This window comes from Ambystoma mexicanum, chromosome 5p (assembly GCF_040938575.1).
Source record: "Ambystoma mexicanum isolate Mex_15411 chromosome 5p, UKY_AmexF1_1, whole genome shotgun sequence".
Classification (NCBI taxonomy): domain Eukaryota; kingdom Metazoa; phylum Chordata; class Amphibia; order Caudata; family Ambystomatidae; genus Ambystoma; species Ambystoma mexicanum.
In genome coordinates this window covers 145,430,755-145,451,058 of record NC_090930.1, presented here as the reverse complement: position 1 = coordinate 145,451,058, position 20,304 = coordinate 145,430,755, and the positions used below count along the sequence as shown (strand labels likewise).

The following is a 20,304-nucleotide window of genomic DNA, read 5'->3' as shown; positions in this document are numbered from 1 at the left end:
TACGTTGCTTCAATATGTTGATGATTTGCTTTTAGCCGCTGACTCTGAGAGCTCTTGTAAAGAGGGCACTGTGTTGTTGCTCATCCATCTAGCTAAGCATGGTCACAAAGCTTCGCTTAAAAAGTTTCAATATTGTTGCCAGGAGGTCGCCTATTTAGGCTATCTCCTGTCAAAGGAGGGAAGAAGATTGACACCTGAAAGAATAAAACACATTTCTGGCATGTCTGTCCCAAATACACAAAAAGAAGTTAGAGCCTTGATAGGTATGGCTTCTTACTGTAGGTTATGGATCCCAAACTTCTCACTAGTGATAAAACCGATGTTGGCCTTGACGAAGAAGGGTATTTCTTCGCCATTGCCATGGAATACGGAGCATCAACATTCATTCGAGTTGCTCAAGACTGCATTATGTTCGGCGCCAGTTTTGGGCACACCGAACTATGAGAAGGCCTTTGTGTTGTTTGTGCATGAATGTGATGGATGTGCTTTGGCTGTATTAACGCAGGAACATGGAGGGAAGAATAGGCCATGCGGTTACTACTCTTCCGCCCTTGATCCTGTTGCATGCGCTTTGCCAAGATGTTTGCGCGCTGTCGCTGCTGCTGCTGCGTCTGTAAAACAGAGTGAGGGAATGTTCCTAGGCCATGATTTAACCCTGATGGTGCCTCACTCTGTAGATATTCTATTGAACAAAACCCAAACGCAACACCTCACTTCCGCACGACTGACAAGATATGAATTAATCTTGTTTGCTCCCCACATTCAAATTAGGAGGTGCTGCGTTCTTAATCCGGCTGAACTCCTACCTTTCTCGCAAAATACTGTTTGCGGTGACGAAGAGTCACATGACTGCCTATATACTACTGAACAAGATACAAAAGGCAGAGTTGATTTGAGGGACACTCCTTTGGATAACCCACAAGGGGAGCTGTTTTGTGATGGCTCCTGCATCAAACTACTGGATGGTACATCCACAGCTGCTTATGCAGTCACTACATTGAGTACGGTTGTGGAGACCAAGAGAATTACGCATAACTCTGCGCAGGCCGCAGAGATTATAGCATTGACTCGAGCTTGTGAGCTTTCCGAAGGGCTAACAGTAAACATATATACTGATAGGCAGTATGCCTTTGGGGTGGCTCACAACTTTGGTCAGAGAGAGGGTTTTTAACTTCGCATGGCACCAAGATCCAACATGGCTCCCTGATAGTACAATTGCTTTCAGCGCTTTCGCTCCCTAGTCAGTTAGCAATCATTAAGTGCGCAGCACATCGCAAGATTATAGATGATGTAGGGAAAGGGAATGCTTTCGCTGATCAAATAGCTAGACAAACTGCCTCTGATCTCTTCACGGAGATGTATGTTTCAAGGGAGACTGTAGATGCCTATGCAGTGGATGAGGGTGTCGGGTCTGTACGGGATATCCAAGCCGATGCCACATTAGAAGAATCCAAGAGGTGGGCTGAGGGCTTGGGGAAACTCGATGATGATGGGTGTTGGGTGGACATGGTTGAAGGGAAATGGTTGCTTCCTAATGCCTATATAGTAATGATGGTTACCATGGCACACGGTCCCACACATGTGTGCGCTCAACAGATCACGAGAATGTTAGAGAAAGTCTGGGTAAATGATAAGATTTCAAAAATTGCCCAGCATTATGTCCAAAATTGCATGATTTGCCTACAACACAATGTGGGAAAGGGGACAGCAACTCCAAGAGGTAGCTTTGGGCCTCCTTCTGTCCCGTTTGAAGTGATTCACTTTGACTTTATTGAAATGGAGCGATGTAACAATCTAAAATATGTCCTTGTGGTCATTTGCGCCTTTAGTAAGTGGGTCGAGGCTTTCCCTGTTAAAGACGCTACAGCCATGACCACTGCAAAGACCATGTTAAAGGAATTCTTCCCACGGTTCGGTTTGCCGAGAGTTATCTGGTCGGATAATGGTCCGCATTTTATCGCTGCTGTAATTCTACAGATATGTACGGCATTGCAAATTGACAAACGATTCCATTCGGCCAGACATGCTCAGAGCGCCGGATTAGTGGAAAGACACAATGGTATCATAAAAACAAGCTCGCTAAGACGTGTGCCGGCACCAAATTAAAATGGCCGGGCGCCTTACCGATCGTGTTACTAGCCATGCGTACAACCCCTCAAACTAAGACTGGGCTCTCTCCATTTGAGGTGGTAATGGGGAGACCTGCCAATATCTGGGGTCTTCCGAAGCCTAGGGCATTGAGGAATGTAGAAAATGTATTGCTTTCAGACTATTGTAGCCAGTTCACTAAAAACCTGTATTTCATTTATCACCAGGTACGAGACGCTTTACCCGCGCGATACAAGGGCCCAGGCCACAGTATACAACCTGGAAGTTGGGTTTTGGTCAAATCCTTTGACCGATCTTCCTGCCTTGCATCTCGGTGGCGGGGCCCGTTCCAGGTCCTGCTGGTCACCCAAACAGCGGTGCGTGTCGCAGGCCGGAAACATTGGATCCACGCGACGCATGTCAAGAAACTTCCTCACCCAGTGCCACACGTTACAGAAGAAACAGAACCCCTCGCTAACGCTGCAACCAATGATCCCAAAGCAGTGAGTAGCACTGAGAGTGCGTCAGAGAATCTTTCTGAGCCCGTGAGGCTTGGGGAAGCTGCCATTTTGTCTCCGCACTCTCCGAAAATTTTGCTCCCGGAAATTGCTGTTCCAACTTCACTTGCCTCTGATACGTTGCTTCCAACGGGAAGTGACGACATCTTGTTCTCGGATCAAACAATACCAGGCACAACAAGATACAACTTCCGGCCACGAAGATAGACATACGGCACGGTTTTGCTGTGCATCTGATAGACATACGGCACGGTTCGGCTGTGCATTCAAGGAAGGAAAGGATCATCAAGGGCTTGCTTTTGCCCAAAAAAGTTGAGGAAGGGGATTCTGTTGGCTATGGGGTTATGGAAGGACTAAGAAGCCGCGCGACCGTAGTGTCGCCAGCAACGAACATTGGGGTCGTCAATTGAAAATCTACAATGCCTGCTACCGCCACCGCTGCTGCTCGTATTGGACTTATAAATAAGGGGGTGACCAACTCGGACAATGAACAATGTGCCTGGGCCCCGAAAACGTATTGCTGTGTTTTTATGATAATATTTGGTTTTATAATAGTCACTGTCTTAGGCCTTTGGTATTTCGAAGAAACTCATCCTTTAGAATCTTTGCTGCCGACTGAAATTGTACCCACTGTTCCTACAGCTTTTGTACATTTGCATACTCTGTCACCTAGGGACTCACAGCATAGACAGAAGTATCACAATAATACCTTGTTGCTTATAATGAATGCAACACATGCCATTTTTATTAAGACTAATTGTTGGGTCTGCTCACATTTACCGCAACATGGGGATAAGGGGCTAGGTTGGTATATTCACCCTTTACCTTTGACAACTGCTTGTTATGCTTCACTTAGAGAACTGTTCTTTGGCCGATGGAACGATAGCATCTCAGGGAACTTTGATGGCACTAATTTGAATAGTTTTGAGAAACGTGTTCTGACTCCCCTGGAATGCTCGCTTTTCGCAAATAGGAGTAAGCTCAATATTGCTTCTATTAGGCCTTCTGATAGACTGTTTCGTCCTTTCCAATCTTTGATTTCCTTTAAAATGGCTCCGATAGGCAATAAGGATGCCGTGCCTCCTTCTTATACTGTTAACCATAGCCCCGATTCAGTTTCTTTCTGCATACAGAGGAATGGCACCCGGTCAATGGGAGATTTTAAAGGTTGTGCCAACGTTGCAAATTTGACTGGGGAAGACAGACCTTTGTATGTAGGTGAACCTATCTATTTTGTTTGCGGTAATGTAGCATTTCCATGGTTGCCCAGGGATTGGCAGGGAATTTGTTATATAGGAATCCTGTTACCTGGGGTGTTTATAGCAAGTACTGTAGAGGTTTCGAAGGCTCGTCCACGGTGAGACGAGAATGGCGACACTCCAGCACAGGTTTTAGGAGATGTAGCGAAATCATTCCTTCCATTCTTTGGGCAGATAGCGAATTCCGAGGATATCAGGAAACTAGCGAGAGTACTGGAGAGAACCATCAACCGGACCACAGATATACTCTATAATATGACTTTAGAGCAGAAAGCGATCAGATTGGTAGCGCTTCAGAACCGGATGGCATTAGATGTCATTCTGGCTGAACGTGGTGGAGTATGTAAACTAGTGGGGTCCGCTTGCTGTGTTTTCGTACCGGATTCCTCCCCAACTATTTTTAAGGCAATACAGAATCTGCACATTCTTAGTTCAGAAGTGCATGTTCCCGAGGGAAATTGGGATCTTAGTGCTTGGTTCTGGGACTTCTTGCGGTCTTGGGGTTGGAAAGTGCTTTCAGTCTTGCTGATTATTTTGGGAATTCTGCTATTTCTTTGTTGTTGTATCCAATGTCTATCAAGTATATATTCAATGCTAGGGGGATGTTGCGCTCAGGCGATAGGTACAATAGGACATAAAGTGTATGCCCCGGATAAAACCTCTAAGGAGTATGTACTGAAAGAGATCTTAGTAAAAGGTCTAATGGCGATAGATATTTCTGACAGCTATTCAGGGTGTATGGACGATGACACATAGAGTTATTTGCAGGGAGATCAGAAGTAGTTTAGCACTTGGCATAGGCCAAAAGGAGGGTTTGTCAAACTAGAAATTATATTGTGCCTCCTATTGCTATGAATATATGTATATTGGCCTACGCCAAGCTGCTAACAAGCTGCTTATAAACTACATGTAAATAAACTCGCATTGCAAGGTCCTGACCTTAGAAACCATGTAAACTGTCATTTTGGGTCAAGCCGCCATTTTAGGTTTTCTTGCTCTATAAAGTCACCATGTGAGCTAAAATGGTAGCCTATGTTATTTAGAACAGAACTTGATTGTCATGACCTCTGTACAGCTAATGTATAACTTGCCTGCAGGCCACTTGTTAGGGTCATGAGCTGAGACCTTGTCCTTCTGCTGACCTGTGTGCAATGGATTACCTGTATCACTGAAACTGATCTATAATTGAATGAGAACACCTGCTTAACTATATTGTATAAATTAAGTCCTGCATTGTAATGTTAGGCCTAGAGCATACATTATTACCATTTCTTCTTGTTAATGGATAAACCTAAGATGAACTAGATTTGACCTGGCAAGGGACCCTAGAGCAGTAACTTATTTATGGAATGGTTAACCTGAAGAAAGGCTGGACAACAGGCTGGAGAAATGTATAAAAGCCTGACTGTTTCAATGAATTTTTGCACTCACTGAGCACACCGAACCACGCCGGAGTTCGCTGTGTTGTACTGAGGGTCGATAGCTATCTGAATTTTGTTCTGTTCTTTTGTAACTGGATTCAGTATGAGCTGAGACCTTGTCCTTCTGCTGACCTGTGTGCAACGGATTACCTGTATCACCGAAACTGATCTATAATTGAATGAGAACACCTGCTTAACTATATTGTATAAATTAAGCCCTGCATTGTAATGTTAGGCCTAGAGCATACATTATTACCATTTCTTCTTGTTAATGTATAAACCTAAGATGAACTAGATTTGACCTGCCAAGGTACCCTAGAGCAGTAACTTATTTATGGAATGGTTAACCTGAAGAAAGGCTGGACAACAGGCTGGAGAAATGTATAAAAGCCTGACTGTTTCAATGAATTTTTGCACTCACTGAGCACACCGAACCACGCCGGAGTTCGCTGTGTTGTACTGAGGGTCGATAGCTATCTGAATTTTGTTCTGTTCTTTTGTAACTGGATTCAGTATAAAATAAAGTACTTTGTATGTTCCTTTGTAACCTGTGTTTGGTGTTTTTCCTTTTTGGTTACCCTGCCTCATATTATTTCCTTGTTTTCACAAATCCCAGTCACAGAGATATTAAAAATATAAAATTGCGTGGTCATTCGCGTGTTCCCAAAATGCTCTTTGCTTTTATGCAAATCGCCAGAACTCGGTCCCTCCTGCAGGTGTCCCCCTGCTGCACTAGATTCACTTCCTTGAGCAGATTGGGTGCTGCTTGACCTGGGCTGGGGCCCCACCCGTCAAGCCCAGCCACATTACTCTGACCACTCCCCCCACAAAGAGAACTTGTTGATTGAAGATCAACAGGTGGGTGTTTCGTTACTTTGGAAGTAAGGGCGATATTAGGATATGAACAGCGTTGGGATTGCATTGAACCATCATTGGTGAGACCTTTGTATATCCAGCTGAGGGTCCGAACATTGACACGCACAACATTTTCCATAGATTTAAGTGGCGGGACGTCAAATCTGTCCCCTACTGTATGGCCATACAAGAGGATATTAGTCTTGTCCTTTTTTGAGTGTCTGTTGTACAAAAAAACCCAAGAATTGACATTTAAAGTGTGCACTGTGGCGGTTGCCCTGACAATATTACGCCAACATGCAATGCTTGGAGGTGGCAAATATTTGGTATGGGCCGGGATGCGGACGAATAAGAGTCTGAACCTTGGCGAGTTACAATATTGTCTTATCAAACATCACCACCACACCTTGTATATGGTCTGATCATCTTTTTGTCTCTAGTCTAATACATCTTCCTCCCCTACAAAAGCATGAACATGAGCTGCCGCGCAAAATAATGCACAGGAATTACAAGGCACTTACTACAGAAATTCTAACAGAATGCCTGTCCTCACTCATGTCCGCCACAACTGATTCCGATCATCCGGACCACCTTGTGGAAAAATATAATTCCAAAATGGCCATCTTATTGGATTCAGTAGCCCCTATGAAATTAAAAAGTATAAGAAAATCTAACCACAAACAAAAATGGTTCTTACCACAGTTAACTATACTGAAGGCCACTAAGCGACGAGCAGAGCGCGCTTGGCGCAAAGACCAAAATTTGGCAAACAGAGTTATCTGGAAAACCCATGCCAAAACATACAAAGACGCCATTGCGGAAGCAAAGCGGACTTATTACAATGATCAAATAGCTTCAGCTGATAATGACACCAAGGAACTTTTTCGCCTTTTTAGGTCCTGGGAAAAACCGGAAGTTTTAAATCACTCAATTATCCCCACTAAAGAGGACTGTGTTAGAACACAAAAAGCCTTCTCTGATAAACTTACATGCGCCCAAGATAAAATTCGGAGGCAATTACCTCAACAAACCCTTGAGATAAACCCTACTTTAACTCAAGAGGTCAATTTTAACCATATGATCAATCACACTGAACCACAAGAAGAGGAGCAAAAACCAATGGATACTGGTTTTAAATTCCCTGAAATCACATTGGCAGAGATTGAAAACATCATGAGAGTTATGAATCCTACCAGTTGTCCAGGAGACTTGATTCCATCGAAAATCATATTAGATCATCAAAACATCTTTGCACCATTTATGTGCAGATTTGTAAACGCCTCTTTCAGGCATTGTACAGTTCCACAAGCCATTAAATCAGTGGCTGTTACCCCCCTTCTAAAAAAAGCTGGCTTGGATCCTAAAGATGCTGCTAACTATCGTCCAATTACCAACACTCTTTTCTTTCTGAAACTGGTAGATAAGGTTGCTACCTCTCAACTTCAATCATATATTGAAAACACGGGAAGGTTGCACGAGAGGCAATCGGGTTTCCGCCGCTTCCATGGCACAGAGAGCGCCTTGGTCGATCTCCAGACGCAGATGCTATCACTAATTGAGAAAGGCAGATTAGGCCTGTTAATATTACTTGATCTCAGTGCTGCTTTTGATCTTTTAGATCATAAGATTCTACTACACAGACTGTGGGATACCGGCGGCTTGGCCATTGAAACTGTTAACTGGGTGAGATCTTTTTTAGAGAGTAGAAGTTCCAGGGTGCATTGGGGCGAGGCCTTCTCGGAAGTAGAGACTATCCTTTGTGGCGTTCCACAAGGAGCTTGTCTGTCGCCCTTGCTCTTTAACATTTATATTGCCCCTCTATGCAGAGAACTGGAGAAGTTGGGCTATTTTTTCACCAACTATGCAGATGACTTCCAGTTGTCAATGGAACTTTCAGGTGACCATCAAGCAGACCAACTCAAATTAAATAAGTTATACAGTGTAATAAAAGACTGGATGACCACAAACTGGCTATGCCTAAATGCAGGAAAGACGGAACTAATGATCTACGGGCCCAATAAACCGAGAGAGGGACTAGCTAAGGCTTTCACTGGCTTTCAGGTTGATGATAGCTTTATTGAAGTTGTTGGCAAGGTAAAAACATTAGGTGTTTATATGGAGGCTTCCTTGGATGCAGGCGCACACGTGGATGCTATAGTAAAAAATACCCAATATCATCTACGAGTATTGAGGCAGGTCGCCCCTCTTATCTCTGAAAACAACCGAGCCAAACTGGTCAGAGCCGTTATCTTGCCACGACTTGACTATTGTAATGCTCTGTTGGGGGGGGCTAGTAGAGAAGACGTACAGCAATTGCAGAAAATCCAAAATGCCTCTGTACGTATAATATACGGTATGAAGAGGCATGAACCCACCTCTAACGCAAGAAGGGAGCTACATTGGCTCCCAGTATCAGCCAGGATTTCCTTTAAATTATTGACGTTAGGTCATAAATGCATCTATGGAACAGTCCCTAATTATTTGAAGGACAAAATCATGATATATCAACCGGCAAGAAATCTGCGCTCTACAATGACTCTAAGTCTGCAGGTGCCAAGGACTAAGAAAGCGCGTGGAAATGGACGTTCTTTCCCGGTGCTCATGGCTAAGGCCTGGAATAATCTACCGTTAGGGCTCTGTACAGAGAGCAATCACCTGGCTTTCCGGAAACTCTTGAAGACAGAACTTTTCATCTAACCTACATCTTCGGTTGTCCTCACTGACCTTTCTGCTTGTGATGGAGCGCTTGGATGCCTCAGGGCTTGTAGCGCTATAGAAATTCAATAACATAACATAACATAACATAACAAAGACAGTCTTTTGCAGCAAGAACATCTTCAGCTACCGGAAACCAGGAAGTGGTTTTAATCTAAAGATTTTAACATGCCAAATTGTGTTCTTATATAAAAGAATATATTTAATCTAGAAAATGTTCAGATATTTTTATATGGTAAAGGATCTTGGTATGCGTTGGTATGAAGTATTGATCTAACCGAATAAACTATGAAAAACAAAAAAGTATATATGAAGGTCATAGAGCTGAACCTTGGTGAGCTTATATAAGCACATTATACTTATATGGTGTTCCAAGGGAAACCGCTGGCATCATAGCTTTAAATCCTAGTGGGCGCTGTATAAGCAGAAGCAATTTCATCGGGTATCTTAACTTTCATAGTGCATCCCAGAACTTGTGACTCTCAAACATAATGAAATGGTGCAGGTTTGAATTGTGTGGGGTTCTTTAGTGTAAGAAGCGTATAGGTTCTGCAAAAAGCGTACTTTTTTAATAGTTGTCTTAACTTCCATAAGGTAACTGTACTTGAAGTGACACCAGATAAACACCAGATAAAACCCTCTCAGGATCATGGGTGTAGATCTTGGAGGTTCTGTCTAAGCACAAACAATGACAATCACTTGTCTTTCACAACATAATCATTCCTGACTTTGTACTTGCTGGGCTCTGTATAAGCATATGTAATTTCATTTAGGCCTATTGAACAATAAAATAAGTCCGAAACACCAGAACAATAGGCTTGAATCGTGGGGGGACGGGGGGGATAAAAGCACATCCTTTTTAATGGCCTACTTAACTTGTATAGTGCTATTGAAAAGGAACTCATGCCACCCAGAGACATGCCACAGGATAGAATCCAGGTGGGTGCTGTATAAGCACATGCAATTTGAATTTCTCAAAGACTGTAACGTAATGAGATAATTCAAGAATTAACACAAGTCAAATAAGTAAGCAAATGCAATTTTTAGTTGGGCTTCTTGAATGCAATAATGTCAGCGTTCCAGAACACCCATTACAATGGCTGCTTTTACGTGCTAGCCACCGCTTGGGGTCGTTTGCTGTTATCGTATGACACATTGAATGTGCAGACGGTTGTCAGCACGTCAAAGACCCGCAGCATAGGATTAAAGAAGCTGAGAAATGGAACAAGTAAAATAACTCTTGGAACCTTTTGGTTCTCCCTCATTCTCTCTTTCTCCCCCTAACCCTATTCCCTCTCCCCCCTTTCCTCAAATCTTCCTTGCCTGCCTCCCTCTAGAGGAGTGGTATTCAAACTTTGTTATGCTGAAACCCCAACATTGCTGAGCACCCCCGTGAGTGGAAAGATGGCTGCAACCCCCGCCCCTCCCCCCTAGATGCCATTTCTGCTTGTATTTTCTATTAAAATCAGTCACTGCATTCCCTTTAGGAAGGGCCTCTTGCCGCCCCCGCCCCCACACCCTTCGGGCCACACGCCCCTTATGGGGGCCAGCCCCACAGTTTGGAGACCACTGCTCTGGAACTACCCCATCTCATGTCTATTTCCAGGGATGTCTTGTGGGATGAACATTCCTGAATTCTGCTAGCTCGGATTCCGGGCAAACTCACAAGCCTGTGCTTGTTTGCAGCAGGTGTGCGGTGCGGCTGTCTTCTGGGTGGGAGGTATCAGGGCCTCTGAATGAACATGCGACATGTTTCCAGGTAAGCAACAAGGGGAAGTGTGTTCACTTAGAGCCCCAGTTAGCTGAGTCAATTCCTTTGTTTCAAAGGTGCGTCTTCAGGTCCTTTTTAAATCTGAGAGGACAAGTGAGGTCGCGAAGTGAAGCAGGATGTTCAAAAAGTTCACGTTTTCAAAAAAACAGCAACATTTAAAAGCAGCTTTTTTTACCCAATTTCTGCATAATTCCAAATGAAACCCTTAAAATGGTGGCTCGAGTAAGAAGCCCAAATATTAATAATCTCGGCAGAATCTTGAGAGATGGGGAGTCGAGTGATCCAGAGGTTACGAAAAACAGCTGATATTTTTTTCTCAGAAGTTCACACGCTTGAATTAACATTTTTGCCATCATTTTCTTTAGGGTGAAAATTGGCCTTGATCCGGTCAACCATGACAAGACAAGCTCGCCTCATGTTCCACTGCTGATGTTGAGGTGTGTCAAACGGAGCAGGGGGGGGCGCGAGCAACATGTCCCGCATCTTTCCATTCTCCATGCAGGCAAACCACAGTCCCAGATTTTGGTGCGGTCAGAAAGGTTCCGATACCTGTGGAGTCTTCCTGCTACTTTGCGCCATTAAGGCCATTTGCACATGGCAGACGCCATATCTGGCCACTGGTGTGTGCATAGCATTAATCACAGTACATTTTTTGCACCTGGCACAGACAATGGCATCGGAACCCCGGGACCATCCAGGTACCCATGCCATTCCCCCCACACATCAACCGCTGCTTGGGCCCGCTGTGACCGATTACCCGGCAGGCATCATAAAAGGCATATTATTTAGCTTTAGTTCATGAATTGCCATTACTGTATTAAATCAATACTTACGTGTTCCAGAAAGCAGGGTCCGATCTCGCTGAGGTGCGGCTCCTCATTGTTGTACTGCTTCTCCAAGTCACGGACGAAGCCCATCTGAAACCGGTAGATGTCCTCGATGTTGCCGAAGATGACCTTCAGCTGCTCGTCGCTGAACATGTCTCTCCGCTTCCGACACTGCTTGAGGTAACCCTGGAAGGAGAGCAAGACAGGAGCAGGTAAGTGGGAACCCAAGAAAGGCGCATCGCCAGATGACCCCCATCGGAAGTGGTGCACGCCTTGCAGCCCTTTTCCCATCACTGTCCCGTCTCATTATGCAACCTGCCGCCATGACGCGCTTCATCGGGGCTACTTTCTGTTCTTTTTAACATCCTTGTCGGACGGAATGAAGTTCAGCCTTGCCATACCTCCGCAAAGCATGTCGGAATCGACTGCCTTCTGGGCCCGACTGGTTCAAATGTATACTAGGTGTTAGTGGCTTCTAGTCCTGGTCTTCAACCAATCTCAAACTAATCGAACCCTGGAACACCGGAAGGTGCTCATGCAGTGGACTTCCCTCTCTCTCTCGCCCTATACATATAATGTAGGAGGTTTGAGCAGAATTCTAGCATACACATTTTGAAAAAATATATACTATATACCATATTTCATCCCATTATACTAAAAACTCCTTTATTTTTCCTCTTCAAGGAGTCTCTCCTCCTCAACACGTAGGCCACCACGTCGCTCCGCATGCCAACTGACTTGCTAGACGCTGTACGCCTCTAGCCTCCACGCCACCCTGTGCAGCTGTACCCCTCCTCTGTGTCCCTCTATATGCTACCCCCCACTGAATATCTGTTGTGTTGTTACCTCTGAAAAGCGCTCCGTTATGCATCTGTACTGTTGCATACCCCTATAAAGCACTCCGTTATTTATCTGAATTGTTGTATACCTCTGTAAAGTAGTCCAGTGCTTCTCGAAGCTAGGCCTGTGCTCAATAAATACCATAACAATTCCCCTTTTCCACACCACCCGCCATCCCCTTCACATCAACTCCTTTCTCTTTGCATCAGTACATTCATTGCTCCCCACTCTCCAAATCTTTAATTCTTTTCCTCTTTCTTGCCTTCATCCCAAACACCAATCTTTGCTTCGACCCCTCCAGTGTTCTCGCAAGTCTTGTGGGTTGGACTGTCCCCATTGAGGTTGGGATAAAGGCTGAATTGCATTTGGTTGGAACGTTTCGAAATGGCAAAGACAAAAGTGATGGAATAGAATTTTAGCCAGATTAATTTCCAGTGGTTAAGAAGTTTTGGGTCAAGGATTCTCGTCCATCACTTCTTTCCCCTTCATCCGAGGATGACCTATGATTTCATGAATCTTTGGTAGGTTCGCTAGTTTCCAATCCGCAGTATAGACTTCCTTAGAATCCATGTCTTCAAGAATACCGTGGAACGCCCCTCAAGAGGGCACTATTTCCCCACTCATTTTTTATTGTTGTTGTCAACTACCCAACTACGGCATGCATTGTTACACATATCACCATTTACAGACAGGTTTGGGGCCAGGTAAGAAAGGCAGTTTTTCGCTGCTTCCTCCAAAGAAACCAACTAAAGAAACTATTACACCTGCTCTCTTCTAGTCATCCTGTCCATGTGATTCATCAATTTGTACATACTCAAGGTTCGAAATTGAGGGGAGCTGGGAGCTATTTAGCTCCTGCTTCTAGCATAGTAGAGCCTGGTTAGCTTGACACCAACAGCTACCAGGAGCTCCTTTTGGCTCCTAGGGCCAATTGGTGCCTTCCGAATATGTAAATGTGACATTAACCTTGAGTATTTGGAACGTTAATAAAGAAGAATTAGAACCCATCTAATATACATTTAAACACAATGGTTCATACAAAATGGAGAAAAAGTTAAAGGAGCATGTCTAGTAGCTCCTGAATCCCTTGTGGTAGTTCCTGCATACAGGGTGATGCACGACACCCAGGAGCTGGTTTAGCTCCCGCTCATCGAATCTCAATTTCAAACCCTGCATACTCAACTTCAGTCTCGTAACTCAGTTTACGTGGGTCTTCCCAAATATTTTACTATTAAGTCTACAAAGAATTCAAAATGTGTTTGCTAGCATTCTGCTCAAACCTTCTAGGAAAGCACATACATGGGTGGCACTAGTACATCTGCACTGGCTTCCAGCTGCTAAAAGGAACACATTAAAAGCCCCCTGCGCAGAACATAATGCTCTCCACGACACAATACCCTGTATTCTGCCCTACAAAAAGTAAAACACATGGATAGAATAAGGATTTGTTGAGCCGGGTCTAAAAGCACCTCCAAGTATCCAACATCACAGAGTAATCAGGCGCTAACTCTGGGTAACGAGGAGCTAGAATACAGAACGTTGAACATTTAACTTTCATTTGAGAGGCTCACTAGAACCCTTTCCTCATTACTCATTCTGATATGATATATGATATGGCATTTGTAACGCGCCAATACACAAGTGTTTCAAGGCGCGACGAGGCAGGGGGGGGGACAAGGGGAAACAGACAACGATCCTATTAGGCCAGGTGTCATTCAGATCGCGCAAGGGTAGAGAGGAAGGGAAAAGTGCAAAGGGAAAGGGAGAGGGGAAAGTGCAGTACAGGGTTATTAGCATACAGCATACAGGATAAACAACAAGGGCCAGCTGGTGGCAAGTGCGAGGTAAGTGCAGACAAGTGCTGGGAAGAGGGGGCTGTAGGGATACAGACACAGTCCCGCAGTGCAGGGGTTGCCGAGGAGGCAGTGCAGGGGAGAGTGGTTGGGCCAAGGACCAAGAACGGTGAGTGGCCCAGATGCAGATTCAGTGCAGTTTCAGTAGTATTAGCAGGGGAGAGGGGGAGAGAAAGTGGAGGCAAAGAGGAAGGTTTTGAGGTGCTTCCGGAACCGGAGATGGTTCTCCTCAAGTATCAGGGAGACAGGAAGGCTGTTCAAGAGGGAGGCCCCTGCAGCAGAGAGAGATCTGCCCCCAACTCGTTGTTTTATGATTTAAATGGCTACTACACGTGTTGTATATGTTCCTTAGGGTATACTCACAAACAGTCAGAGCTACTCTCGCACAGATATGCATCTATGGCACCAGTTGGCCCGATGAGTCAAACATAGCTCCTGGTGGCAAACTAACCAGGCTCTTCTAGGCTACGAGTAGGAGCTACATAACTCCTGGCATTTTAGAACGCTGAAAATGTAAGTCCATTGTCAATCCCTTTGCTCTTCAAATGCACATTTATCGCTCCCTCATAAGTATTGACTAACAAAATGGGGTGGCAGTTCCTTCTCAGCTCAGTCGTCCCTCCTCTGGAATTCACTACCAGAATTTCTATGGAAGGAAGAAAATCAAGTGTATTTTAGAAAACCTTCTACTTCTCTAAGTACGTTAAGTTTCTGTAATTTATTCTGTTACGAGTCTATTTTTCTTTCCCCTTCAGTGGATAAGCGCCTTTGTGACTGTCACTGGGGCATAGGCTGTGCTATAAAAGTAAATAAAATACGATGGGGAGAGGTGCTCAGAGCGCGGGCTGTCCTTGATGAATACAGCCCAGCTTCCGAGCATTCTGAGTGGCTTAAAAAACCAACCAGGGTGCTCACGAGTGGTCACTGTTTTCGAACGAGGTATATGAAGGGCATTGTGTCAAAACTACACTGCTTATGAATTGTCAGCACCATCCCAAAGAACCCAAAGCACCTGAGAAGTGGTTGCTGCGGTATTAAGATAATGCACAAGTCTAGAAGCCATCCAGTGACTGGCCCTTATCTTAACGTATGATGTTATGGGCGAGGCGCGCACACCATTCTCTTGATACAGTTTGTATCTGCTTTGATTTCTTCCGGTTGTAACGCTCACCTGATTCTCGCAGAGGCGCCGGTCTTGACTGGGCGACTACCGTATCTTCAAAGGTGATGTGTAGCACCCGGTTGGCTCTTTGGGCTGGACCTCTGTGCACTGTATGCCTGACTTCAAGAGTAAGATGTCTGCAGACAGAAAATATGGGATTAATGAACTGGGGTTATTGGGGTGTCCCTATCTCTTCCCTTTTTTGCTCTCCTGTAGACCCCCAAAGGTTAACGCTCTCACCTTAGGTAAGTGAATGCCGAGCTCTCCATCTGCCTCGGGGCAGGGTGCTGTAACCAGTTTCTTCACTGGATCGGTAGCGCAGGCCTCTTGACTTCAGAGGACTGCTGTCCGTCGTTTACTGCACGAACGGTAAGTTTCGAGTAATTCTATTGTCTTTAAAGTCTTTAGCAATGATGTCTCTTGTTTTGCAGGTTCCGGCGATGTCGGATGACGGGCTGAAGTGAGTTGAAGATGGAGTCCGTATGATGAATAGAAGCGCTTGGAAGCACGTAAGTAAGCGCTTGTTGCCTGCTTCACGATGCGCTCTAACTGTCTTTGATTTTGCAGGTACGAGTTCGGAGCGGCTGCAGGGTGCTGGAATACCCACTGGGGTTGATGTGGAAAGGAGTAATGGCACGTGAGTATCAAAGTTCCCCAATGTCTTTAAACGCACCTTGTTTTGTCTTTCAGATGCAGGATGCAGCGCCGAAGGCCTCCGGAGCGTGCGAAGAGTCGGTAAGCTTTTGTCTTTCAGATGCCGGAATGCAGTGTGAAGACCTCCGGAGCGCACGAAGAGTAGGTAAGCCTTTGTCTTTCAGATGCCGGAATGCTAACCTGTTCTTTCTTGTCTTTATAGGTGTTGCTGAAGACTGGATTCAGGATGGTAAGCCTTTTTCCTTAGGCCCAGGATCCGATGCAGAAGACACGATGAGCGTTCTGCTGCAGAGGATGCAGAATAACGCAAAGCAAGATTCATCCACCGGGTGTGGTTTAAATAGCCTCCTGTAGTGCTTAGGTGTCTCCTTCCACAGCCACGCCTAGGTAAGAAAAGAGTTCCTGCTTTCCAGAAGAGTTCCAGTGTTCTGAATCTAGGGAGTGGCTCCTGCCCCACCCAACAGGAAAAGTAGTTCCAAACAGAAGAGGATCAGAGGCTCAGCTGGCAGGCAAGTAAGCAGCATGGTCTGCTGCAGGTAAGTCCACCCAAGCATCATGAGCCCGGCGCTTCCAGCGCTGGGACTGGGCACATTTATGAGCCTGGTGCCACTGGCGCCAGGACTGGGTCCAAAAGGTCCCAATTGGGACTGGTTGGCCCTCGGAACCTGGGTTATGGATCTGCTTCCAAGGGAGTTGGGAAAACCCTGACCTTTTGGAAGCAGAGATCATGACAGTACCTCCCCTCAAGGCCCCTCCCAAACCGGGCTTCTCCGGGGGTTTTGGCTTGTCAGGAAATGTTCGGTGAAATCTTTTGATTAGGCGAGGATCCTGGACATATTCAGCAGGTTCCCAGGATCTCTCTTGGGGGCCGTAGCCTTTCCAGTCAATTAGGTAAAATAGTTTAGATTTGGAGATCTTGGAGTACAGAATGCTTTTGACTTCAAACTCGAGTTCTCCATCAACTAGGATGGGTTTTGGAGATTTAGTTAGTCGGGTTTGAGGTTGCACAGGTTTTAATAGAGAGACGTGGAAGACCGGATGTATCTTCATGTGAGGGGGCAAGTCCAACTTGACCGCTACTGGGTTTATCATGGTAGTGATGGAATAGGGACCAAGGTATCTTGGGTTGAATGTGCGTGGCCCTTTTAGAGGTAGATATTTGGTGGATAACCAGACTTGGTCCCCTACTTGATATTGAGGGGCTTCCTTCCGATGTTGATCTGCTCCTTTCTTGTATTGTTCTTTAGACCTTTGAAGGTGAGAAACAGCTTCCTTAAAGGCTTGGGTGATTGTAGAATGCAGGTAGTCTACTGCTGGTGTTTCAAGATCTTGGAGGGGATCCAACTCCGAGGTTCGAGGGTGATTGCCGTACAAAAGAAAAAATGGTGTTTTCCCAGTTCCCGAATGGACAGAGTTATTGTAGGCATATTCGGCTATCCAAAGGATGTCTTTCCAAGTTTTTTCAGTTTGTTGCAGCATGCAGCGTAAATACTGTTCCAGAGTTTGATTGGTCCTCTCGGTTTGTCCGTCGGTCTGAGGGTGGTGACTGGTCGATAGTCTCACATCAATTTGAGCCGACCGACAGCAACTTCGCCAAAAATGAGAAATAAATTGACTACCTCGATCCGAAATTAGAACCGAAGGAAAACCATGTAGTCGGACGATGTTTTCGAGAAATTCTCGGGCCAGAGTTGCTGCTGTTGGCAAGCCTTTGAGCGGAATGAAATGCGCCATCTTGGAGAATAAGTCCACGATTACTAGAATCATATTGTATCCGGAGCATGGAGGTAGATCGGTGATGAAGTCCATAGAAAGCGTATGCCAAGGGCGAGGTGGGATGTCAATAGGGCGTAAGAGGCCTGCTGGTCTTTCCTTTTGACTCTTGTTTTGGGCGCATACTCCACAAGACATTATAAAGTCTCTAATATCTTTTTTCCAAGACGGCCACCAGAAGTAGCGCTTGATCTTTTCTGAGGTCTTGGCCATACCGGGATGACCTTCCATAAAAGAATCGTGATAACAGGAGATTACTTTTTTCTGTAAATCTGTGCTGGGTAGGTATAATCGTTCTTGGAAATACAATAAGTTGTCCTTTACTGCAAAGTCCTTTCCCTGCAGATGCCAATTTTGTATGTCTGCTGGAGTTACAAGTTGCCTGGCTTTATCCTTAACTTCCTCTATGGATTCTGTGGCGATTACACCCAGAATTCTTTGTTCGGGAATGATTGGTACAGGTTTAGGGTTGATCAAGTGTTCTTCCACTCCCATCCGAGAAAGGGCATCAGCTTTACCGTTCTTTGTACCAGGTCGATAGGTAATTATGAAGTCAAACTCGGCAAAGAATAATGCCCAACGGAGTTGTCTAGAGGATTGGGCTTTTGCGGTTTTCAAATATTGCAGGTTTCGGTGATCCGTAATCACAGTAACGGTGTGTCGGGCCCCCAGCAGATAATGCCGCCAAGCCTTAAAGGCAGACTTGATAGCCAGAAGTTCCTTGTCAGTAATCGTGTAATTGATTTCAGGAGGCGAGAATTTGCGGGACCAAAATGCCACGGGATGCAACTGATTGGTTACCGGGTCCTTTTGTGATAGAACTGCCCCCATGGCAAGGCTTGAAGCATCAGTTTCCACGATGTAGGGGAGTTCGGGGCGAGGGTGTTTTAAGATTGGTGCAGAGATAAATTTAGTCTTCAAATCCTGGAAAGCTTGTTTCGCCTCGGTAGACCATTCAAAACGTTTGTTTTTCTTTAACAAGGCAGTGATGGGCTGGACTATTCGAGAGAATTCGGGGATAAACCTGCGGTAAAAGTTAGCGAAGCCTAACATGCTTTGCACACCTTTTACGGAGGATGGTGATGGCCATTTGAGAACTGCATCGACCTTCTTTGAATCCATACGTACTCCGCCAGGTGATAATATGAATCCCAAGAATTCAACTTCAGTCACATTGAAAACACATTTTTCCAACTTAGCGAAAAGTTTGTGTTGACGCAATCTTTCGAGGACCATTTTCACGTGTTTCCGATGTTCAGATTCCGATGAAGAATAAACGAGGATGTCGTCAATGTAAACAACAACACACACATCTATGAGCTCTCTGAGGACATCGTTCATAAAATATTGAAAGGCGGCCGGGGCATTGCAAAGTCCGAAGGGCATGACCTGATATTCAAATAGCCCATACTTGGTGCGGAAGGCCGTCTTCCATTCATCGCCCTCTTTTACTCGTACCAAGTGGTAAGCTCCTCTAAGATCCAGCTTTGTATATATGCATGCTTTTCTGACTTGGTCCAGGAGTTCAGGGATCAAAGGTAACGGATATCTATTCTTAACGGTGATCTGGTTCAGGGAGCGATAATCGATACAAGTTCTAAGGTCTCCTTCCTTTTTTGGAATGAAGAACAAAGCTGAAGAAGCAGGGGACTTGGAAGGACGAATAAACCCATTCGCCAGGTATTGATCCAGGTATTGTCGAAGGTGAAGGTTCTCAGGCTCGGTGAGGGCATAAATTCTACTACAAGGAGGAGTAGATCCAGGTATCAGGTCTATCTGGCAGTCATAAGACCTATGAGGAGGTAGAGTGTTAGCCTGATCCTTCCGGAAAACATCTTGGTATTCAAGGTATTCGGGAGGTAACTGGGGAGTCTCTGAAGAAATTGCTGCCAGTGCAACACCAGGTGGAGGGTGACAAGTAGAGGCACATTCTGGAAACTGGACCGTTCTTGCTCGCCAATCGATCAGAGGATTGTGTTTCTCTAACCAAGGTATTCCTAGAATAATCTGAAACTGAGGGGCCTTGATCACATCGAACACGATCTTCTCATGGTGTCCATCTTGACTTACTAGCGTCACCTCTTGAGTGGTATGCGTTACTGCCCAGAGGCTATCTCCGTACCATCCACTGTAGTAATGACGTCCTTTACAGCCTTGGGACAAAGAGTTAGATTCATCCTCAAAACCATTTCATGATCCACATAATTGCCGATGGCACCGCTGTCGACGTAAGCTTCAATTGCATGTAATCGATCCGGATTATCAGGGCTAATGAGGACCATAGGTATCACGAAATGCGAGGTCACGGAACTGGTTTTCACGCTCGGCAAGAGGACCTCTATTCTTGTCGGGCGAGGTCGTTTCCCTGCTCAGAGTTTGTAACTTTGGTAACTGCAGCTCCTACTGCCTTCTTGGCAGGTTTCACCGGACAGTCTCGAAGAAAGTGCCCTGAGTTTCCGCAATATAGGCATAATTGCAACTGTTTTCTCCTTTCCCGCTCCTTTTGTGTTAGAGGACCTTTCAGACCCCCGATTTGCATGGGTTCCCCGGAGTCTACTCCTTTGGAAG

The 20,304-nt window shown here is 45.3% G+C and overlaps 1 protein-coding gene across 3 annotated transcripts in view; it reads right to left on the bottom strand.

Moving 5' to 3' along the window:
• The window catches only part of ARHGEF9 (Cdc42 guanine nucleotide exchange factor 9), a 1,787,868-nt gene that overhangs the window by 400,646 nt on the left and 1,366,918 nt on the right, over positions 1 to 20,304 (bottom strand). For all 3 annotated transcript variants that reach the window (XM_069612543.1, XM_069612544.1, XM_069612545.1), the window contains one exon: positions 11,461 to 11,640. In XM_069612543.1, the coding sequence (XP_069468644.1) occupies positions 11,461 to 11,640 (180 nt within the window). The remainder of the gene's footprint in view (positions 1 to 11,460; positions 11,641 to 20,304) is intronic.